Source organism: Myotis myotis, unplaced genomic scaffold (genome assembly GCF_014108235.1).
Source record: "Myotis myotis isolate mMyoMyo1 unplaced genomic scaffold, mMyoMyo1.p scaffold_m19_p_4, whole genome shotgun sequence".
Lineage (NCBI taxonomy): Eukaryota > Metazoa > Chordata > Mammalia > Chiroptera > Vespertilionidae > Myotis > Myotis myotis.
In genome coordinates, this window is record NW_023416346.1 from 200,185 (window position 1) to 225,059 (window position 24,875).

The 24,875-nt window shown below is 40.5% G+C and overlaps 1 protein-coding gene and 1 pseudogene across 2 annotated transcripts in view; one reads left to right on the forward strand and one right to left on the reverse strand.

Annotated features, from left to right (window-relative positions):
• The window catches only part of RPGR (retinitis pigmentosa GTPase regulator), a 54,584-nt gene that overhangs the window by 28,857 nt on the left and 852 nt on the right, over nucleotides 1-24,875 (reverse strand). For both annotated transcript variants that reach the window (XM_036305912.1, XM_036305913.1), the window contains exons 2-9: nucleotides 23,797-23,922; nucleotides 22,874-22,966; nucleotides 21,390-21,452; nucleotides 18,894-19,052; nucleotides 16,193-16,342; nucleotides 13,675-13,833; nucleotides 9,156-9,311; nucleotides 3,303-3,427 (exon numbers count right to left, since the gene is read on the reverse strand). In XM_036305912.1, the coding sequence (XP_036161805.1) occupies nucleotides 3,303-3,427; nucleotides 9,156-9,311; nucleotides 13,675-13,833; nucleotides 16,193-16,342; nucleotides 18,894-19,052; nucleotides 21,390-21,452; nucleotides 22,874-22,966; nucleotides 23,797-23,922 (1,031 nt within the window). The remainder of the gene's footprint in view (nucleotides 1-3,302; nucleotides 3,428-9,155; nucleotides 9,312-13,674; nucleotides 13,834-16,192; nucleotides 16,343-18,893; nucleotides 19,053-21,389; nucleotides 21,453-22,873; nucleotides 22,967-23,796; nucleotides 23,923-24,875) is intronic.
• Nucleotides 23,259-23,629, forward strand: LOC118654544 (annotated as a pseudogene).

The following is a 24,875-nucleotide window of genomic DNA, read 5'->3' on the forward strand; positions in this document are numbered from 1 at the left end:
GCTCCAGTGATGGAGGAAGCCAAGGTTCCCCGCCTGCCTCGGCCTGCTCTAAGCTACACTCTAAGCAACAAAGTTGCAATTATAGAAGCTAAACAAGCTCCAGATACCTACTTTCAGCCAGCTTCGGCCTCAGAGCTTAGAGCGGCAGTGATGGCAACGTTTCAATTATAAAAGCTAAACAAACCCAGATACCTGCTTTCAGCCAGCCATCCCTCAGAGCTGGAGCCGGCTCTCAGCTCCAGTAACAGCTATAGAAGGTAAATAAATCCCAGAATAAAAAAAGAAAAAAGAAAAAAAGGAGAGGCTGGGCGCTTCAGTCACCCACCAGCCTGAAAACGGCCCTCAGCCCCTCACTCAGACTGGCCTGGCACCCCAGTGGGGACCCCCACCCTGAAGGGGGTGTGACCAGCCTGCAAACAGCCATCAGCCCCTCACCCAGGCTGGCCAGGCACCCAAGTGGGAGCCCCACCCTGATCCGGGACACCCTTCAGGGCAAACCAGCTGGCCCCCACCCGTGCACCAGGCCTCTATCCTATATAGTAAAAGGGTAATATGCAAACTGACCCTAACAGCAGAAGGACTGGGAATGACTGGTCACTATGACACACACTGACGACTAGGGGGCAGACACTTAATGCAGGAGCTGCCCCCTTGTGGTCAGTGCGCTCTCACAGGGGGGAGCTCTGCTCAGCCACAAGCCACACTGATGGCTGCCAGTACAGCAGTGGTGGTGGGAGCCTCTCCTGCCCCCTCAGCAGCGCTAAGGATGTCTGACTGCAGTTTAGGTCTGCTCCCTGCTGGCAAGTGGGCATCCCCCATCGGCTCCCAGGCTGCCAGAGGGATGTCTGATTGCCATCTTAGGCCCAATCCCCCGGGGAGCAGGCCTAAGCCAGCAAGTGGTCATCCCCTGAGGGGTCCCAGACTGTGAGAGGGCACAGGCCGGGCTGAGGGACCCCTTGCCATGAGTGCACAAATTTTTGTGCACCGGGCCTCTAGTTGCTATGAAGCACACTGACTACCAGGGGGCAGATGCTCAATGCAAAAGCTGCCCCCTGGTGGTCAGTGCGCTCCAACAGCCAACCTCCCATGGCCCCTACCTGCTGCAGGCCAACCTCCCGTGGTCCCTCCCCCCAGGCCCCAATCGGGGAGGGGTGGGGGGCTGGCCAGCCAACCTCCGGGGGTCCCTCACCATGGTCGGCCGGTCCCCCGATAGGCCTCAATTGCTGGCCAGGCCGAGGGAGCCCACCCGTGCATGAATGTGTGCACTGGGACTCTAGTTTTACATAAAGGACTTGAGTTTTTGTGGATTTTGGTATCTGTGGCAAAATCCACAAAAACTGGAACCAATCTCCTGCAAATATAAAGGGATAATTGTAGTTAAGTTTTTGGGAAGTCAAGAGTTATACATGGATTTTCTTTTTAAATATATTTTATTGACTTCAGAGAGGAAGGAAAAAGGGAGAGAGACAGAAACATCAATGATTAGAAAGAATCATTGATCAGCTGCCTCCTGCATGCCCCCTCCTGGGGATCGAGCTTACAACCCAGGCATGTGCCCTTGACTGGAATCGAAACCAGGACCCTTCAGTCCACAGGCTAATGCTCTATCCACTGAGCCAAACCAGCTAGGGCTGGATTTTCAACTTTGCAGGGTCGGTACCCCTAATCCTTGAGTTGTTCAAGCCATCAAATGCATATTCTTTAAACACTATGATTGAAAATTAGAACAAGTTTAACACTATTTTACATACTTTCAACTTGATATTGTATAGAGAAAAAAATATTTGATAGTATAGAGAAAAAACTAAATGTAATGTTACAATTCTTACAAGTTAGAAAATGTTATTTTAATCTGAGAGCAACATGCTAATTACTTGAAAAAATTACTCAGAAAAATTCAGCTTGGAAAAAGATGATCCAAGAATAAATCAGTCTCTTGGGCTAATTATGTCTCCAAGACTTTTGTTATTATTGCTAATCCTCATCCAAGGATATTTTTTTCCCATTGATTTTTAGAGAGAGTGGAAGGGAGGCAGGGAGGAAGGCACGGGGGGAGGGGGGGGCGGGTGGTGGTGGTGGTGATAGAGATAGATGATAGGTAGATAGATAGATAAACATCGATGTGAGAGAGACAAATTGGTTGGTCGGATGCCTCCTGCATGTGCTCAGACTAGGGACGGGGATTGAACCTGCAACCTAGGTACGTGCCCTTAACCGGGAATTGTACCCGAGACCCTTAGGTGCTCAGGCAGGCGCTCTAACCACTTAGCAACACCAGCCAGGACCAGCCCTTTTTCTTTGCATGAACATTTTTTTAAAGTCCTTAGAGCAAAATGCAAGCATTTAAAATGATGGAACAATAAAAAGAAAATCAACGTTTAAAGGATTTTTAGAAATAATTTTCAATAAAGTGCTTAAAAAAACCATGTATAGTATTTATAACATACAGATTTTTAGCAACTTTATAGTGTACCTGGTGGCATAAGAATAGCGTATTCTGAACCTTTCCTTTTTCAAAGTTAAAATTTATATATTTCACAGCATTTTAAAAAATGATCTCCCCTATAAGACTATAAGCTCAGTAAATGAGGATTTGATTATTTTTTTCATCACAGTATGTTTTTTATTCCTTATACTCAGTCAGTATCTTGTTTAGAGCAGAGGTTCATTAAACGGGTCAAATCAAAGAATGGAAATGTTCTATAGTATGAGGCACTGAGTTTTTGGAGAACAAATTTCAAGTGATATAATCATCACCAAAGAAACATAATTTTCAAGTCTGTAGTTCTTAATTGGCAAAAGTATTAGAAACAACAGATACAAAATGACTGCTGGGATAACACTGAAACAGTACCTTCTTATCCAAATAACATTTGGTCAACAAAACATACTTTCAAAACTTCATGAATTATCAGATTTTTTTCTTATGGAGAATTTGAAAGTCTTAGTAATATCTAATTCAACAAATACTTATAGATGACTATTGTAAGGTACTCTGCTGGGTGCTATAGCAAGTCATAAAGCTGTCAGGCATGACACGATCCTGGCTTTAAAGACACATATGAAATTAAAATAAAAGAGTCAAGATTAAGGCAAAAAGGAAGGTGTTAAAGGAGGAAAATTAGGAAAGAGACAGAGTTTCAGACTGACATGATGTCTGACATTTGGCTTTTAGGAAACGAGTATATATATTAGATATAGCCATGATATTCTTTCATATAAAGTACTTATTTTCTATACAATACTGAAAAATTCAAATAAAGGAATATGAAAATATAAACAGGGAAATGCAATACCCTTACCAAAGAAACTTTAAATCTCAAAAAATTAGGGCACAATGTAGGAACAAACTGATTGGTAAAATTCTCCATTCCAAGTCCTAATTTCCCATATCGACCATCTCCAAAAGTATACATACGGCCTATATCTAAAATGCAAAGAAGAGAGAATTATTTAAGTGTTATTTATATGATTTATTTGTAAATAAACTAATATATTAATTTGCATTTTTATTCTAATTTCCCCCTCACATTCTGCATTGACTTTTCCCTGATCCATTAATGTTTCCATACTCTCTACGGTCTCTGTGGTCCTGCACATAACATTAGACAATAGATACTCTGAGAATAAATCACTAAGCCCTTGGTGGTTTAAAAGTTGAAACCCAGTTGTGTGAGGCCTCGTGTGAAGCAGCAGCAATCTAGCCTGAGAACTCATGAATATATACCATCTTCTCAAGGGGAAAGAGTTTTGTATTCTGATCCCCTACATCCCAATACAAACTATTTCCTTTTTATCTCAGTTCATTGATTGAATCAGGGGTTCTCAACCTTGGCACTACTGACACTGGGGCTGGATAATTCTTGATTGTATGGGTTTGTCCTATGTAGGATGTTTAGCAACATCTCTGGCCTCTATCTACTAAATGCTCATAGAATACCCCACCTCTGCAGTTGTGACAATCAAAAATGTCTCCAGACATGCCATGTACCCTGGGGGGACAAAAATCACCATTGATAGAAAACTACTGGCAAAGATCAATCCAGCTATCTCTTTTACTAGTTCTGCTCCTGGGATGTGGAACACTGCTGATGGAAATGCCATAAACCAACCATGTCCACCAACCCCTATACCAGCCGTGGGCAAACTACTGCCCGCGGGCCTGATCCGGCCCGTTCGGCTGTTCTATCGGCCTGCGGAGCCGAAAGAGCGGAGGGTTCTCTTGCTCTCCCCTCCGCTCCTTCACCAGCAGCAGTGTTAACATGTATTAGTTCACACAAACACTCCATCTATGCTTTTGTTCCGGCCCTCCGGTCCAGTTTAAGAACCCATTGTGGCCCTCGAGTCAAAAAGTTTGCCCACCCCTGCCCTATACCAATACTGGATATCCTCTATATAGGTGGACCCATGATGATGATGAGTAATCTTGTCGCTTCTCCCACTGCCATAGCAGCTATTCTGAACCTTCACTCCTCAAGCTCTTCCTTCATAACCTCCATCTCAAGTGGAGTAAGTACCATGGAAGCAAAAGTAAAGGGGAAATGTGCCAGGATGGGAACAGAGGAGAGCGATCTCCCACTAGTCTGGGGATTATGGAAGGCTTTCAGACTGGAGCATAAAGGATGATTGGAGTTTAGCTGCGAGAAGAAGGGAACAAAGAATATTCTAAGCAGAGTCAGCAGTACATACAAAAGCTCTGAATCAAGAAAAAACATAGCATAGTCAGGAAGGTGAAAGGCAACCAACATGCCTATAGCACAAGGGGAGTGGTATGAGATGAGTCTGAAAAGGTAAGAAGGAACCACAACATAAAGGATTTTGTTGGTTCATCTTAAGAATTTCTGAACTCTAGTCTAAGGGCAATAATAAGCTCAATGAATAGTTTTAAGCAGGAGAATGATAAGAGCACATTGGGAACTTCTAGTTTAAGATAGCAAAGTAATTGCATTACTAAGAAAACCCAAGAGAACTGACTGAAAATGATTAGAAAAAATATAATACATGAAGTAGTTCAAAAATATACAAAAATAAATAGATTCCCTACAAATCAGCAATAACCAGTATTTAAACTAAATTTACACTCATAATTCTATTAGGTATTTATTTTATATATATATTCCTTATCGTCTTTTTGCCTCCCCCCTTACTTTGACCCTGATTTATTTATCCAAAATGGTTTTAAAGGATGTAGGGCGTGGCTATAGGGTTAAGCCTCAGACTGACCTGTTGGCAAAGCCACAAACAAGTCCCAGCTTAGAGGGCACAGTCCTCTTAGCATAATTAGGCTTGACCTTATGACACTCCCTAGATCTTACCTGGGCAGCTAATGGGCTGAGGGAGATGCAGCAAGTGCTGAGAAAACAAGTGAAACTCACAAGAACATTGTAACTATAGTGACCACTACCTTGTTTACCTCTGGCTATAAAATAAAGGCTCAGCTTGCCTCTGTATCTCTCTCTGTGGCCTCAGCCAGGCACAGGAAGATCCCAGCTTATTCTTTTTGTCTGTCATTTCTCCATCCTTCACCACCCTCACTCAGGTTTGCGGAACCCTTTACTGAGCTGGCTTGGCACAAAGGTTTGCCCTTTTAATTCGATTATCTTTAGCCAGGAAAAAATAGACTCTGATCCAAGCCTTCTGACTCCACTTCCAACCTCAAAAATATTTTTAAAACATGAGCTACTGGCTATAATGTGGAACTGAGAACTTACAGATAACTCACTACATTAATCCTGTAGGAAAAAAAATATTCACAACACATGTCCCCTGGGGAGGTTTCATGAGCAAAAAGGCAAACAAAGTTAACGTTTAATTATTTGGAGGAAAGGTATTATGAAAGTTTAACCAAATAATCTCATTGTATGTTAGATGACCCATAAAAAGTGTATATTTACCATCAATGGCAATTTAGAATTGATGGAAAATGGTAGAAAGGGCAGAGAAACTGAGAATAGGATCCTGCAAGTGAGACATACAGTTCAAGAATAATCCTAGGACTATGAACAAATAGTAATTCTTTACATTGAATATACATGTTCTATTTCATGTTATATTTAAAAAGGTCAGTACTTGATAATTGTAGGTAGGTCTCTTCTTCCCCAAAGAACCTTTAAAAGAGACCTACCTGCCCATTTTCAAGTACTGATCCTATTTCCCCTAACCAGATACCATTAGATGAACTCCACTATAGCAGTAGCTGTTTTTTTAAAAAAATCTTTATTTTTAAAAGTATTACAGATGTCCTCCCTTTCCCCCCAATGTCTCCCTTCACCCATTCCCGCCCTGCCCCAGGCCTTCCCCACCCTATTGTCTGTGTCCTTAGGTAATGCATATATGCATATAAGATCTTCAGTTAATCTCTTTTCTCCCCCCTTCCCCCCTTCCTTCTGAGATTCATCAGCTTGTTTCCATGTCTCTATTTTATTCATCAGTTTATTTTGTTCATTAGGCTCCTTGTTTGTTTATTTTTAGATTCAACTGTTGATAGATATGTATTTATTGCCATTTTATTGTTCATATTTTTTTATTTTTCTTCTTTTTTTATATTATCCCTCTTTTTAAAGAATACCCTTCAACATTTCATGTGATACTATTTTTAAAAGGAAAAATGTAGAAATACTGATATCTGTATTATTCTAAAATACTATATGATTTCTAACTTTTTAATGCTTTATTTTTAGATAGAAATGTGAGCTGGGAATAGTGAAATTATAGAGCCTTTTGTTCTAAAGCAATTACATCTGTGGAGTATATCAATTACCTACAAGTAACTGAGTTAGTCATTTTAGGGAAGGATCTTATATTGAGTCCTACATTAGCAGCACCTAGTTTCTTAAACTGATGAAGGTCCAATGCAGCATCTCCCTGGATAGAGAAAGTACAGAGTGGAAGATCTAAAGGACCCAGATATTCACTTAGTGATCTTGAAGGTGCCTTTCTATCACTGTGGGTCACTCCTGAAAACGTCTCATAGTGGCAAAAGCATCATAAGAATTTAGTGGCGAGGATGTGGACAAAAAGGAACCCTAGTACACTGCTGGTGGGAATTCAGACTGGTGCAGTCACCATGGAAAACTGTGGAGTTTCCTCAAAAAAAAAAAATGTAACTGCCATTTGACCCAGTGATCCCACTACTAGGAATATATCCTAAGAACCCTAAAACACCAATCAGAAAGAATATAAGCACCCCCAGGGTCATAGAAGCACAATTTACAATAGCTAAGATCTGGAAACAGCCCAAGTGCTATCAGTAGATGAGTAAAAAAGCTGTGGTACATTTACACCATGGAATAATATGCAGCAGTAAAGAAGAAGAAACTCTTATCCTTTGAAAGAACATGGAGGGTCCTAGAGAGCATTACGTTAAGTGAAATAATCCAGGCAGAGAGAGACATATCAAATGATTTCATTTCTATGTGGAATCTAATCAACAAAATAAATGGACAAACTAAATAGATCCAGAGGCATGGAAGCATGGAACAGACTGATGAATCTTGGAGGGAAGTGGGGAGGGGATCAGGAAGAGATTAATCAAAGAACTTATATACATACTAGAGCCTGGTGCACAAAATTTGTGCACGGGGGTAGGTGTTGGGGGGCTCAGCCTGACCTGCACCCTCTCCAATCTGGGACTGCTGGCTCCTAACCACTCACCTGCCTGCCTGATCACCCCTAACCACCTCTGCCTGCCTGCCTGATTGCTTCTAAACGCCTCTGCCTGTCAGCCTGATCGCCCTTAACCGCCTCTGTCTGCAGGCCTGATGCCCCTAACTGCTCTCTCCTGTCAGCCTGATGGCCCCTAACCGTTCTCCCCTGCCTGAATGATTGTCCCTAACTACTCTCTCCTGCTGGCCTGATCGCCCCTAACCACTCTCCCCTGCCGGTCTGATTGCCCCTAACCACTCTGCCTGCTTGCCTGGTCGCCCCTAACTACCTCTGCCTCGGACCCCACCACCGTGGCTTTCTCCAGAAGACATCTGGTCTATCCAGTCTAATTAGCATATTACCCTTTTATTAGTATAGAGCAGAGGCCCGGTGCACGAATTTGTGCACAGGTGGGATCCCTCGGCCTGGCTGGCGATCGAGGCCTATTGGGGGGCCAGCAGCTGGGGAGCGGCACCCTGGGAGGTTGGCCGGCCAGACCCCTGATCGAGGCTGATGGGGGGGGCCGGGTGGGGGGAGAGGCTGCGGGAGATTGGTTGGCCAGGGGGCGGGGCTGTGGAAGGTTGGCAAGCCTCCAATCAGGGCCTATGGGCGGGGGGGGCTGGCCAGGCGGGGAGAGGGGCCAAAGGAGGCTGGCTGGGCGGGATGGGCTGTGGAAGGTTGGCTGTGGAAGCACACTGACTACCGGGGGGCAGCTCCTACATTGAGCATCTGCCCCCTGGTGGTCAGTGCTCATCATAGCAACTGGTTAACCGGTTGTTCCAGTTATTAGGTCGTAACAGTCACTTAGGCTTTTATATATACAGATATGCATTGCCTATGGTCACAAACAATAGTGTGGTGAAGGCCTGGAGAGGGGACAGGAACCTGGTGGAGGGGGACAATGAGGAAAAAGGGTGGGGCATCTGTAATACGCTCAACAATAAAGAGTAAAAGTAAGTAATTTACTCAGTCTAAAAATAGCTGTCAGATTGAATAGGGAGAATATTTTAAAATAAGTTCTTTTTTTTCCTGGTGAATAGAGCTGGGAAATATAGAATTATACACTTGAAATCCATATTATTTTATTAACCAATTTCACACCAATAAATTTAATAAAAATTAAGATAATAATAATAATAGATATGTGGATACACACAAAACAAGTTTTTTTCTCATAAGACTTTTCCCTTTGGTCCAAGTAGAGTTAAGAACTTTCAAACTGATACAATTTCAAAATGATTCCAGATTTCTGCCAAAGTATAATACTATGGTCTTATCTCTGACACTGATGACATATTCTGAGGTTCTTAATCTTTGAATCATTTATATTGACATTAAATTTAATTAAAATTTAAAAGGAGTTTACAACTTTATATTCTGGCATATTAAACAAGGAATTCAATTTTCTCAGTTATCAATTCCTTTAAGTTATACATTAACTCCATATAGTATTTATTTTATAATAAAATATACCCAGTTTTATAAATATATACCAGAAATCTGATCTGTACCTGTTATCAAAGCTGTGTGATTTTCTCCACAGGAAATATAAGTTATTTTATGGTCCTTAACAGATTCCATGATTTTGGGTTCCGCAGTTTCAAAGATAAATGTGCCAAGACCCAGTTGACCAAATTGTCCCAGCCCAAAGGTGTACACAGCTTTCTCTGAAAGGGAAGGGACAAGTACAAGAAAAGGATTGCAGGGAAGCAGATGCTGTCACCATTATATCTAGAAAAACTGTGATATTCAACCTTTCACAATGAAGGTTAAATATCTCTGAAAGAATGCCCATAATAAGAATACCTAACTATGCATTTCTCAATGATGAAGGAAGAAGAAAAATGTAAAGGTACACAATTATAAAAAAAACCTCCTTCATCTAAAAACATTGCATATAACAACTAATATAATTTTTGGTCACATCACCTTTGTAAAATCTAACAATGTAATTGAATGTTAATAAATAATACAATATTATAAAAACAGATTTCATTAGTTAGCTTCAGATCAATACTACTCTAATTTCACAGGATACATTTTGATTTCATGACTAGTAACTTGTTGCCCTATAGAGATCTTAAGTTTGTCCAAACATAATCTAGAGAAGTTAAGTTCTTATTTTTCTTGGGATCTATATTTCATTGAGGACCCCATCTTATAACCAGGCCTTTCTTGTCTTTTGGTAACTGACATACAAGATCACATCTAACACTCTGCCTCATTTAGTCTGTCCAAGTTCCAGTCTGACACTTTCTCAACAGCAGTCCATTGTTTCCCTTATTTTAAGGAGAAACTAATCATACCATCACTACAACCAGTAGTTGTATTTTCTAATCTGTCATAGTCACATTTAAATACTACGTTTAAATAAATCCATCAACAATGAACTAATTTAAATTATCTTTGAAGTATTTTAATGAATGATACCTAACTAGATTTTAAGACCAAAGATATAGGCATAAGGAAAAATAAAGCTGGGGAAGGCCCCTATAGAATCATCTAATCCAGGCCCTTTCCTTTAGTGAAGGGAATAGTTTAGAACAGATGGTTAGTTATTCTTTCCTTAAAGGTCTTGCAAAGCATTCTATAACTCCTAGGTATTCATCTAATACTTAATAAGACTAATGGCCAATCCTCTCTTCCAAGCCTATTTCTTCATTAGGACTAAATATTTAACCTTTCTGTCCACACTGTGCTCCAGAATACAGGTTTCTCATCAGGGCTAGCTCATAATAAAGCTCTCACAGGTCCATGGAGAAATGTGAAAAATAGGCAAAGTAGTGAATTTACCATACAGATAAATTTATACAATTTAAGGGTGTGTCTTTTATTATAAAATTAAGAGCTTTTAAATTTTTTTCTGAAAATCCCCCTTATGTTATGATATAATTGTGAAAACATTGTATTTTTTGCAATGTCCATATTTAGTCAAATTAAAATTAAAAGCTGGCAACCATATATTCATCTTCATATTTTATAAAACAAAAAACATAAAATACAAAAGCTTTATTGGTCTGTGAGATCGCAAAGTATGCAAAAGTCTGTGGAAAACAATCTATTTCTTGCAAGATAGCTTTTAACTACAAAACAAAGTCCACAGGAAGCTAAAAGTACCACAGATGATCTTGGTGCTCATTTTACATGAAAATATTTTATAATGTATGGTTGAATGACATTATTATTATATTAAGAGGCCCGGTGCACAAATTCGTGCACCAGTGGGGACCCTTGGCTTGGCCTGCGGGATAGGGCTGAAACCAGCTTTCCGACATCCCCCAAGGGGTTCCAGATTGCGACAGGGCACAGGCCAGGCTGAGGGACCCCACCGGTGCATGATCGGGGCCAGGGAGGAACATGGGAGGTTGGCCAGCCAGGGAGGGACCACAGGAAGGCTCCAGGGCATGTCTGGCCTGTCTTGCTCAGTCCCAATCAGCCGGACCCCAGCAGCAAGCTAACCTACCAGTCGACTGTCTGCCCCCTGGTGGTCAGTGCATGTCATAGCGAGTGGTTGAGCGGCCTTAGCATATCATTAGCATATTATGCTTTGATTGGTTAAATGGACCAGACGACCAGACACTTAGCATATTAGGCTTTTATTATATAGGATAGTGTCCTTTAGAACTTTCAATCACCTATTAAATTCTTTCTGTAATTTTTGTATAAACTACATAAAATACGTAACATAAAGCATAAATTGCATTTCTGCCTACAGAATGAATTTTCAGATAATTTATAAAGATTAATTTCAAAGTTTAAATCCTAAAATAAATATTTTTGAAAATTCATATTGTTGGCAAAAATTCAAAACAATCTTAAACTTCAAAATTATTTCCAAATTTAGAGTGGAAATCTTGAAAAAAATTATTTCTAACTTGGAAAAAGATTCCATATGGAAAGTATAATTCTGGTAAACCATAGCTAATAAGCATGACGAGGACTAGAATAAGAAGTTAAGGAAAAGTTATGTAAGAGGAAAATCTAAAGATAAAATATTGTTCAATCAATATTTAATATGGAGGAGAATTGGATATTATTCAAAATTTGCCTAGAATGCTTTTAACTTTGAGTTACTGAAGATTAATGGTGATTTCTGAAACTGTTCATTTTTTTAACCAAAAAAATCATAATTCACTACCTAACTATATGACCTGTATATTACTCATCTATATATATAAAATCCTAATATGCAGCCGAAACCGGTTTGGCTCAGTGGATGGAGCGTCGGCCTGCGGACTGAAAGGTCCCAGGTTCGATTCCGGTCAAGGGCATGTACCTGGGTTGCAGGCACATCCCCAGTAGGAGATGTGCAGGAGGCAGCTAATCAATGTTTCTCTCTCATCGATGTTTCTAACTCTATCTCTCTCCCTTCCTCTCTGTAAAAAATCAATAAAAATATATTAAAAAAAAATCCTAATATGCAAATAGACCGAACAGCAGAACAGCCAAATAACCGAACAACTGGTTGCTATGATGTGCAGTGACCACCAGGGGGCACACGCGTAACATGGCAGGTGTCGGTAGCAGGTGGCAGAGCGCAGAACATGGCAGGCATCAGCCACGGTGGGATGGTGGAGCAGGTGAGCAGGGATGCCAGACCAAGGTGGGGCGCCGGTCACTGTCATCGGGGCGAGCCTCTGGTGGTTACTGAAAATTCTTTGCTCCTGCGCACCGCAGTCCCGCCGGGTGCTCACACCTGCTGCTGGCTCCGGCCCCACTCGCACCTGCTGCTGGCGCTGGAACCACTGCTTGCACCTGCTGCTGGTGCCTGGCATCGGCCCCAATCGCTCAGTGCTGTCAGCGGGTGTGAGCGCCAGTTGCCAGCCCTGATTGCCCCTCAGGGCTTCTCCACCTCCCCCTGCTCCTGAGGGGTGATCGGGGCTGGTAGCCGCCTCTTGCACCTGCAGCCAGCACCGGCCTCAATCGCTCCACACTGTCAGTGGGTGTGAGCAGTGGCGGTGACGGGAGCAGGACTGGCAGCCAACAGGGAACCAGGGGCCACAGCAGGAGGGGCCAGGCGGGGGCACGGGGGAAGGGCCAAGACCCGCCCCTGTGCCCACCACAGTCTCGCAGCCCACAGTTCTTTTCAAGGTGCACAAATTTGTGCACTGGGCCCCTAGTCTAAAATATAGCTAATGCTATACAAATTTAGGAACACCAATTTAGAAAGCATATTATTAAGGAGTATGTATATCTTAATGTATTAACTAGAATAATGAGAAATGACATGTCATGCCAAATACAAAATTCAGAAGCCAAAAGTGACATTACTATTATGGTTCTAACTTTCTTTATTACCTGAATTGAAAATCTTAATACTTTTTAATGAACAACTATAACGGAAAATAAAAATCACAAAGAAATCACCAAGTTATATGTGGTGAATGTCACAAAGAAAAGAATTATCAATGACTGTAGAAAATAGCATGAAAAGGGAACTTCTCCAAAAGAAAATATTTCAGAAAAACATGTCAATTTTAGATAAATATGGAATATATATATATGCATATATATGGAAAAAATATATTTCCATACACATATGGAAAAGTTTGCCCTTAAAATTAGCTAAAAGCAATGTCATTTGTTGCCAATAAATGCGTTAAGAACATGAAAATACCAATTATGTTAGCAAAAATAATTCAACAAGATTAATTTTTTTCTACTTAAGAAATTCTTCCATTGGCCAGAAATATATATTAACTACAGGAATAAAAGATGAGGATCTTAACTGAAAAAGATTGAAGGTCAATTTATATGAGCTATCTAAAATAGGCAAACTCTTAGAAGCAAGAGACTAGACTGGTGGTTTGCCAGGAGCTGGGAGGGGGAAGAGGAGAGCTGCTTAATCAATGGTATAAAAGTTTCAGGTATGCAAGGTAAGCTATGGATAATACTGTATTGTGCAATTAAAAATAATTTAAAAGGGTAAATCAAATAATAAGTGTTCCTACCACAATAAAAAAAGGAATATAATTTTTTTCATTAGCCACCACAGAGAGCAAGAAACAGAGCAGCAGGGTCCACACATACCTGTGAGAACCACTGTGTGCCCTCCACCACAAGCTACTTGTATCACCTTCTCAGGAATTCCAGGCACCAGCTGGGGCACTTTGTGATTCATCAGTAGCTGTTTGGGAAGACCTAACTTTCCATACTCAGGTTCTCCAAATGTATACAGTTCTCCCTCCACTATTAAAGGAAAAGAACAGTGATCAATGACAGCATAAATATGGACAAGATACCGGTCTTTTTAGTTCATGTTCTCATATGCAGTAAAAAATTTAGAAAATGGCAACTTAATAAATTTGAACTTTCTTGAGATATTTTTACTGTATGGTAAGGAAATGAAGCCAGATTTTATTTTCCCTTTGATTATTCTAGTTCAATATCTTCAGGAAGAATTCTCAACAATCACTACTAAGAAAAACCTGGAAAATTATTTTAGCTGCTTAACAAAAAAGCTTCCTTTCTTTTTATTGATTTCAGAGAGGAAAGGAGAGGGAGAGAAAGATAGAAACATCAATGATGAGAGAGAATCATCAACTGGCTGCCTCCTGCACACCCTGGGTATGTCCCTGAATGGAAATCAAACCAAGACCTCCTGGTCCATAGGTCGATGCTCAACCACTGAGCCACTGCAGCCGGCTGACTTCTACTTCCTCCTTTTCCCCCCTTTTTAATAAAGTAGAATGACTAGACATTAAACCCCCATAAAGACATAGATTTTGTTTTGCTCATTAAGGTATTCCAAAAACCTAGCAGTGTCTAGTATACAGTGTTTAATGAATAGTTGTTGAATAAATGACTAATTTCTTTTTATGAAATTTGTTTCAGAAAACTCATTTACATATGGGTAAATATATGAGTCTTAAGATAACAGATTTTACTGTTAGATGGTACTTCCTCCAGAAAGACTATCAAGGAACCCCTGACATTTAACCACTGCCTTGGCAATACCAACACTGTTGACTTGCTTCTGTTATTATACTTACCACACTATAATATGACTATGAACTTGTTGAAAGTAGGAATTTCTTTTGTTCATTTCTATGAACTAAACTGAGTTCTATAAAGTAGGGATTTTAAATCTTTGTAAATATATAATCTAATCTAAAGAATGACACAGAACATATCACCACTGGTGTGAGGAAAGAGGTAACAGCAGGTCTTGTTACTTATTAATTGCATGTCTCTAAGAGAACCATGATGGACCACTGACCAAACCCCTGGGAATATGAAGAGTCTCTTTCCACCTGTCTATAAATTCCTCCTGCTTCTCATACCTTAGCATGGGTGAAATGTATGGCATGTGAACTATATCTCAAAAAAGCAATTTTTAAAAGGCATTAAAACAATTAAACAAAGCAAAAAGTTCAATTTAACACATGTTGATTAAGATGAACAACCCCACCTCTTCCCCTACTGGCTATAGCAGAGTTTAGTCATAAAAGTGATTCTGGCAGTTTTATTAAAACCCATAAGACAATGCTTTTGTTTGTTTCTCTATTTGTGTTTTTCCCCTTTTTTGTTTTGTTTTATGAACAAAGTGAGCACAGACTATACCAACCTAGGACCCTAGAGTTACTAATAAGTTGGTAGGTAGTACTTCCCCAAGAAACACAATCAATTGGTCATTCATTCACTTACTCCCCCATCCGACAATGTTTATTATCAGTTTGTTCAAGACACAAACTGATGTAGTGGTGAACAATACCAACCAAGCTAGATTTTGCCAACTCTTGGTACCAAGCTGCTACCAATTCACTGGTAATTCTGAGGAGTACTGAGATAAGTCAATTGCCACTTTCTAAAACTAAATCTGAGGTGCATGGAATAAGGAGTAAATGTATAAAGCAAAAATCTAGAGGGATGTCTCTGAGGGGCCACAAAACTATTTCCTCTAGGTGTTTTACTATTAGAAAAACCATCAATAAGATGGAAAACCAAGTTCATAGTGTAGATGCAGACTATAATACAGTCCAATATTTCAAATATTTTAACTAAGGTAGAAACAGTAGCCAGTGAACCAAGGAAAAGGAGAAATTGAGGATGCTGAGAAAAGTACCACCAAAGGAAATCATATCCCATACTGACTTCTTTTCTTTTTCCATCTACTCTTTATCCTGTTCCCACAATGAAAGTCTATGCCTTACTTATTGAAACAATAAAAACAAATTATCAGGACAAGAGTAGAATACATAAAAGAACAGAGGCAAGTAGATTCAAAGGAAAGTGGCCTACAGGTAAAGTTTTTTATGCCAAATGATTCCAAGAAGTTTGAGATCCAAAACTTAGAAGGGTTTCTAACATATACATTTTGTTTTTCTAATACACCCAATATTCATTAAAAAGTTAATAAGTCAGATAGAGTTTGAAATTATAAACGCTCATTACTGAAACAAAGAAATACTATTTTAAAACAGACCAAAATTATTCCATTACATGGACTACTATGGCATTATTTTTATGGAACTGTAGGATGCTATATCACTTTATGATTAACTAATAACTTAAAATGGGAGATATGATGAATCCAAAATGTTCTTACTTGTTACAAAAGCTGAATGGTAATATCCACAAGAGATCCAGGCAATAGGTTTCCCAACAGTCACTTCATGAGGAAAATACACATTACATACATTATTTAAGCCAATCTGCCCTTCAGAATTTTCTCCCCACATAAAAAGTTTTCCATCCTCTATAAAGAAAACACAAGGAGGAAAAAGGGTTTTAAAAAGTGGCAGATCTACGAAGTTACTGTATTATATTTCCAACAGCCCATTTATTTTTTAATTTAGAAAAATTATGTATTAAAAGTACTCCTAAGACTTTTATACCAGTTAGCTACCTAACAGTTCAATTTCTAGCATAAAATGTTTCTATCCTATATAATAAGAGGCTAATATGCAAATCGACCAAACGGCAGACTGACTTGTCACTATGACGCACACTGACCACCAGGGGGCAGATGCTTAACGCTTAAAGCATCCTTCCAGGGGAGGGACAAAGGGAGGTTGGCTGGCCAGCCCCAATAAGGGCAGATCGGGGCTGGCCGCCCAGGGGGAGGGACTGTGGGAGGTTGGCGGGCCGGGGAGAGGGACCACTGGAGGTTGGATGGCAGCAGGAAGTTGGCTGTGGGAGCGCACTGAACACCAGGGGGCAGCTCCTGCATTGAGCGTCTGCCCCCTGGTGGTCAGTGCACGTCATAGTGACTGGTCGACTGGTAGTTCCAGTCATTCTGGTTGTCCAGTCGTAATGATCGCTTAGGCTTTTATATATATAGACTAGAGGCCCGGTGCACAAAAATTTGTGCACTCGGGGGGGGGGGAGGGGTCCCTCAGCCTGGCCTGTGCCCTCTCGCAGTCTGGGACCCCTTGGGAGATAACAACCTGCTGGCTTAGGCCTGCTCCCAGGTGGCAGAGGGCAGGCCCAATCCCTAGGTGCAGCCCCTGGTCGGGCTCAGAGAAGGGCTGATTGGGGAGTTGGGGCGCTGCCCCCTGTCATGCACAGAGCAGGGTGGATCGGGAGGTTGTGATGCCACCCTCAGTCACGCTCAGGGTAGGGCCGATTGGGGGGTTGGGGCACCGCCCCGTCACACTCAAGGCAGGGTCGATGGGGAGGTTGCGGCGCCACCCCGTCACGCACAGAGCAGGGCCCATCAGGGGGTTGGGGCGCTGCCCCCTGTCACGCACAGAGCAGGGCCAATCAGGGGGTTGAGGAGCTCCCCCCTGTCACTCACAGAGCAGGGCCGATAGGGGAGTTGGGGCACCGCCCCCTGTCACACACAGAGCAGGGCGGATCAGGGGGTTGGGGCACCGCACCCTGTCACACTCAGGGCAGGGCTGATGGGGAGGTTATGGCTCTACCCTGTCACACACAGAGCAGGGAGCAGGGCCCGTGGGGGGGCGGTTGGGGCGCCGCCCTCTATCACCCACAGAGCAGGGCCAATCAGGGGATTGGGGCACCGCCACTGTCACACTCAGGGCAGGGCTGATGGGAAGGTTATGGTTCTACCCCGTCACACACAGAGCAGGGCCCGTGGGGGGAGGAGGTTTGGGGTGCTGCACCCTGTCACACACAGAGCAGGGCCGATCAGGGGGTTGGGGCGCCGCACCCTGTCACACACAGAGCCGCAGGGCGATCAGGGGGTTGGGGAGCTCCCCCCTATCAGGCACAGAGCAGGGCTGATCAGGGGGTTGGGGCGCCTTCCCCTGTCACGAACAGAGAAGGGTGGATAGGGAGGTTGTGGCCCCGCCCCCTGTCACACACAGAGCCGCAGGGCGATCAGGGGGTTTGGGCGCTGTCCCCATCATGCTGATCCCGGTGCCGGGAGGCCTCACGGCTCTGCTGATCCCGGTGCTGGGAGGCATAGTACCTTTTTACTATATAGGATAGAGGCCTGGTGCACCGGTGGGGGCGGGCTGGTTTGCCCTGAAGGGAGTCCTGGATCAGGGTGGGGGTCCCACTTGGGTGCCTGGCCAGTCTGGGTGAGGGGCTGATGGCTGTTTGCAGCTGGTCACACACCCTTCAGGGTGGGGGTCCCCACTGGGGTGCCTGGCCAGGCTGGGTGAGGGGCTGAGGGCTGTTTTCAGGCTGGCGGGTGACTGAAGCTCCCAACTGCTCCTTTTTTTCTTTTTTTTTATTCTGGGCCAGCTTTAGCTCTGAGGCTTGGCTCCAGCTCTGAGGCCTCGGCTGCTGAAAGCAGGTATCTGCTTTGTTTGGGTTCTATAATCGAAACACTGTTTCAACTCCAGCTCTGAGATCCTGGCTGGCTGAAAGCAGGTTTCTGGAGTTTGTTCAGATTCTATATTTGTAACAATGTTTCAAACTGCAAGCTCAGAGGCCGGCAGCGGCCAGCGGGGAATGTTGGCTTCCTCCGTCACTGAAGCAAGCAAGCCTCCTGTTCGCTTCAAGCTGTATGGCTGCCGGCCGCCATCTTGGCTGGCAGTTAATTTGCATATCGCCCTGATTAGCCAATGGGAAGGGTAGCGGAGGTACGGCTAATTACCATGTTTCTCTTTTATTAGATAGGATTACCTTCAAAATGTATGTTGACATCTAACTCTAAATAAGCATACAATTGTAACATAAGCCATGATTTAAAGTTCTATTTTAAATGCCTTCTGAAAACACATAATCAATGAAAGAAAATTAAATGGCAATGCTGTCTTCAGTTTACTGAGTTGGTTGGTATATCCTGTTCTAAAGGAAAGGGATGTGCCCTAGCTTGAAATGGAAAAAAGTCTTACCAGTTAGTGCAGCTGAAGTGTTAGATCCAGCAGACAGCTGCTTAAACTGATGCTGGGATGTAAAAAATTCAATTAAATGAAAAGTGTTTCTATCTTCAGTGTCACCAAGTCCTAGTTGGCCTTCATTATTTCCTCCAACTGCATATACTTTGCCGCCTTCTGCACACAGAAAAGAAAACATTGTATACTACAGTCATCATCTTTATGAGATAGGCCGGTGTATACCAGATATTTTTTCTATTAACAGTGAAAAAAACTGAAAGCTGATATTATCCTATAATTTGGTGCACAACTACATTTGTCAAAAATGAAGCAAAATAAGCAAGGCTATATACCAGGGGTTCTCAAACTACGGCCCGCGGGCCACATGCAAATACAAATATTGTATTTGTTCCCGTTTTATTTTTTACTTCAAAATAAGATGTGTGAAGTGTGCATAGGAATTTGTTCATAGTTTTTTTTTTAAACTATAGTCCGGCCCTCCAACGGTCTGAGGGACAGTGAACTGGCCCCCTGTCTAAAAAGTTTGAAGACCCCTGCTATATACATTTTTGTGAGATCTTAGAAATCATTCCAGAGTCCCAGTAGCATCTAAAATGCATAGAATGTGTGGAATGTATTTTCTTATTCATGCAGCACTTTATTAACTTAGAGCAGAAAAGAGGAAGTAATTTCCAAATTAGTTTAAAATCTAAATCAAACCATGTAAGAAATATATGGTTCATTAATTTTAACTTCCATACCCATTAAAGCTAAGATATAATAGGTAACCAATAAGTAAAATGATATAAACCCAAGAAGAATATAATTAGAAACATGAAAAATCTATGTTGTATAATTCTTTTAATTTTATAGCTAACTAGAAAGGCAGTATATAGTATTATGTTTAGAAGAAAGGACTCAAGAGCAATATTTCCTGCGTGCAAATTCTGGCTTGCCTCTTATCAGCTGTGAGACCTTGGGCAAGCTGTACTTAACCTATCCAAGGTTAAGCTGTACTTAACTTATTCCTCATCTGTAAAACAGGAATAATAATAATGCTTACTTCATAGAGCTGTTATAAAGTTTCAATCAGTTAACATTTGTAAAATTCTTAGAACAGCATTTGGCTCATTAGAAGCACTATAAATATTTGTTAATTACTTTACTATTTAAACAAGAAGTATATCATGCCTAAATAATAAACATTGCCAGTAAGCTCTGAAGTAATAAAGATTTTTTGAAACATATGCATATTAAAAGTTAGTGAAATCCACCATAAAAATGCAAATGAAGTTAAAGCTTTGCTAAATAGGGGAAACAGGGCAAAATCAGTTTGAATCAGTAAAAATTAAAAAGGAGATATTTTTTAAAAAAATGAAATAAGACTAGCTTTCAAATGGAAGATATTACAAGGCCACATGGAATTGGACCACACAATTTATACATATGGAGTAAACCAGAGTTGGTGAAATAGTTAGCATAGTTCAGAGAACCACATGAGTAAAAAGTTGAATGAATAGTCACCAAAAGTTCCATGGAAGAAGTAACACTAATACTGCATCTTTAAAGAATCTGAGGAAGAGAAAAGACATTCCAGCAAGGGAAAAGTCTCCATAGTGCAGAGAGGTGAGGAGAAGCCCAGGCAGTGAAAATATCCTAAAGACAGCTGTGTGGAGGGGAAAGGAGGTAAGGAGGACTGGGTGGCCGGCCAGGGTCTGAATGTCTAATTGTTCTAGCAGCATTTGTTGACAAGACTACATTTTCTCCATTGAATTGCCTTGGCACCTTGTCAAACATTAATTAGGCATATACATGTGCACCTATTTCTGGATTCTATTCTGTTAATCTTTGTCTTTTGGCCAACAGCACATTCTCTTGATTACTGTAGCTTTGCGGTAGGTCTTGAAATCAGGTAGTGCTAGTCCTCCAGTTTTATTCTTTTCAAAATTGTTTTGGCTATTCTAAGTCCTTTGCTTTTTCACAAAAACTTAAGACTCAAAACAAAATAAGACAAAAAGAAAAAGAAGAAAAAAAGAAAGAACAACAAAAAAAGAATCACCTTGTCAACTTCTATACACATACACACACACACACACACACACACACACACACACACACACACACACACAGCCTGTTTGGATTTTGATTGAAATTGTGCTGACTCACATCAATAGGGGTTGATGTGAGGTAGGGGGTGGTTCCCACTCACCCTCAGAAAAGAAGAAGGAAGAGCAAGAACAGGAACAACCAGCCCCATGAGGTGTGCACATGGTTAAGGAGTTGTTGCCTCTTGATGTAGTCCAAGGAAACAATCTTTTTCTTCAATCATTTACCACTTACCTGCATATTTTCAAAAGGCTAGCAAGTGTACTAACTACTTACAATCTAAAAAATCCTAATCTTACTGTTGTTGCCAAGGTATCACTTCTATTAATTTTAGAAACTCATGAATGTACTGGAATGAGATCTCAGTCTTCAAACTGGGCAGGAAATCATACAGATTGAATACCATACCTGTTGAAACTAGGGTGTGGTTCCGTCCACAGGCAACATGTTTCACCTTTTCAGGTTTTAAAGCTAAAAATATGACAATTAAAATATGATATGATTATGAAAGTGATAAATAATACAGATCAAATGGTAAATAAGTAGTAGAACAGAAATTTAAATCCAGGCCTGTCTAAGTGGAACGTCGATGTTCTTAATTACTAAAACAAAAGTTTTCAGAACTAGTCATGCATCAAAATAACCAGAGGAGCTCTGAGAAAAATACACATAGCTTAGCTCCACCCCATGAGACTCTGAGTTAGTAGGTCTGAGGTAAGGCCAAGGCTTCTATATATTTTTAAAAACTCCACAGGTAAATAATATGTGCTGAGATCCACTGCATTTTGTTATGCTGTCTCCATATCAATGTGATCTTTTACGTAATCTATCATCACCATCAATTTCACCTTCCACCTCCCTCAAAGAAACACTAAGTCCAATATTCATAGACATAAACCTTTGTTAAAGTTGTTCATCTGTTCATTTATACATTCAAAAAACCTTTACAGAACATATCCTAAGTGCTTAGCATATTGGCTGCAAAGAACACTAAGAAAGAATCCCTGGTGTCAAGGATCTCCTGTTAGCTTGTCTATTAGATATGTGAGAGTAAGAGTCATAGGTATTGTGAATACATACAAGGGTTTAGCAGACTGTGCCCAATAAATATTTTTTGACCAATTTAGTATACTTTTAAAATTCCATAACACCACCTATAAAATGGCATGGATATCATAAATTACACTGAAATTTGGGGCTAAAATTAAAAATTTGGCTAGGAAGATAAAGAATGCTACTCCTGTCATATCCCAAGGAATCTCCACTGTCATTCAAGTTTAGTTGATGTTCACAGGTTATACCTAAACAGAAGCTTTGCACATAACAGCGAAAAACTTCGTAAAGATATTATAAGCCCCCTATTTTCTGGGACAGTTCTGATTTAAAATATTTTGTCCTGTTCTTAGAAGAACATTAGTACTAATCAACGACTAATCCTGATGTTCTGTTTAGTACATCTACTCACCAAATGCAGAAGGGTAAAGTGTATTTTATAAAACCAGAAACTACATAAAACCATGATGTCCTCAAATCTAACAAATGAAACAGAGCCCAAAATTCTAACATTATATTTTTTGTTCTCTCTATATATACAGAATAGTAATATTTAAGTACATTTACAAATGGGGGGTGGGAGGGGAAGGATATTCAAGTGCAATACAGTAGAATCATTACTTTCTTTGTGGCATCTGGATTTAAAATCAATATGATTTTTAGACCCTAACATATCATAAAAATGAAATTAAATGTCAATAATGCTCAAGTAAATATCAGAAAATAAAGAACTAAATACTTTATTATTTATAATATGATATTAAAGAACTACACAATCAATATAAAAGTATTTTGGTTTGTTAAGTATTTAAAGTGATAAAGAAAAAAAGACCCCAAACCTTTGACACATGTTGGTTTGCAAACAGCTGACTTTGATCCTAATCCTAACTGGCCCCAGTTGTTACTGCCAAACATGTAAAGTTTCTTATTTCCTGGTGGAAAGGAAAGAAGAAATAATAAATTGAAGCATTTTAAACATAAAGTAATGTGAGATGAAGTCATCACAAATAAAAATGCTACACTTAAAAGGTGTCATTATTTTCCATGTTGAAACAGGTTACCCTGTGCATATACATATAGGCAGATTCTGTTGGGTGTAAAACAGTGTCTAAGATTATATGGTAACAGTTTTTTTTTTATACAGATATATTAAAATAGATTTACTCTAAGAAAGTTGTATTGAAAATCGTATTTTGCCTTTCCCTGCTGATAGCTCTTGCAGACATGGTGACTGTTCCTAAAACCCGCCGAACTACCTGTAAGAAGTGTGGCAAGCATCAACCCCACAAAGTAACACAGTACAAGAAGGGCAAGGATTCTCTGTATGCACAGGGAAAGCGGCGTAATGACAGGAAGCAAAGTGGCTATGGTGGGCAGACTAAGCCGATTTTCCAAAAAAAAAGGCTAAAACTACAAAGAAGATTGTGCTGAGGCTTGAATGCGTTGAACCTAAGTGCAGATCTAAGAGAATGCTGGCTATTAAGAGATGCAAGCATTGTGAACTGGGAGGAGGTAAGAAGAGAAAGGGTCAAGTGATCCAGTTCTAAGCTTCATATTTTGTTTGATTATATGACAATAAAATCATGGTATGTTCACTTCAAAAAAATCATATTTCAACATACTAAGGGAACTTAAAATTTAAAAGACTCAATTGATGAATCAAATTGTCAAGAATTATCTGGCAAAGGAAAAATAACACTTTATTATTTTCAATATATTTAAAACACAGTGCATCTATAATACTTAGGATTTTAATACTAACCGGTAATAACAGCAGTATGTTCATCTCCACATGCAAGAAATGTAGGTACATCATTTTTGAACCAGAATTTGCTGGGAGTATTTTCAGCAAATTTTGTTTTTCCAAATGTAAACACAGCACCCGAATCTGTAAATATATGACAGTTTCTATTTTACAACTTTTCCTAGTTGGCTGTTACTAAAGTTTTTTCCAGTAATTTATTCAGATTCCTTGTCTCATGATAACTTTGCCTTTGGTATAGCACTGTTTACACCCTCCTTCCTCCACCTTCATTCAGTGTTACTTGCCAGACTTCACTCTAATTTTATTATGGAATATACTAAATTAAGTATATGTTATTCATGTAGTGTTATAAAGTAAGACATATACTATCACAAGGAGGGTAGTCCTCAATTACAAATAGTCCTGCTGTCACCAAGTAGACCTATTCACTCTGGTTAACACCTAATGGTGTAGCCCTTGACTGCGGGCTTTTGTCCACACAAAGAAACAAGACAATATTGAGTTTCATCATTAGTATCACCAGGATGCAGGATGTTTGATCCAGTACCATTTCTGAGAACAAAAACCCCTACTGGTTACTAATAACCATTTAAATACACATGCACATCCCAAACAGGAGGCCAGATCCAGCTTTGGAGGAAATCTTAAGGATCACACATAAACTAATGGGTACCAGAATGGAAAAATTGTGAACATAAGTATTTATAATCAATATTAATGCAAAAGAGACTAGACACATGGAAAACCTTCTGAGAACAAATTACGAGTCATCTCATTTGTAACTGATAATTGGGAAGTGGTAAGCCAGGTTCTAGAACAGGCTCTGGGGTTTCCGTAGAATGAATAATTTTAACTTTTTTCCTGCTGTGGCTCCCAGGAAAAGCTCCCTGATATCTGCACTCTAATTCAGGGTTTGGTGGCTCTGTTCTAGCGCCCTGACCATCTACTGTCATTTTGTTTCTTATCTTGTGTCCCTCACTAAGCTGTGAACCCCAAGAGGACAGGAATCTATTAAAGTCAAGAGCATGGCAGAAAACGCAGTACTTATTATAGTGAATATGATTCTGCTCGAATCC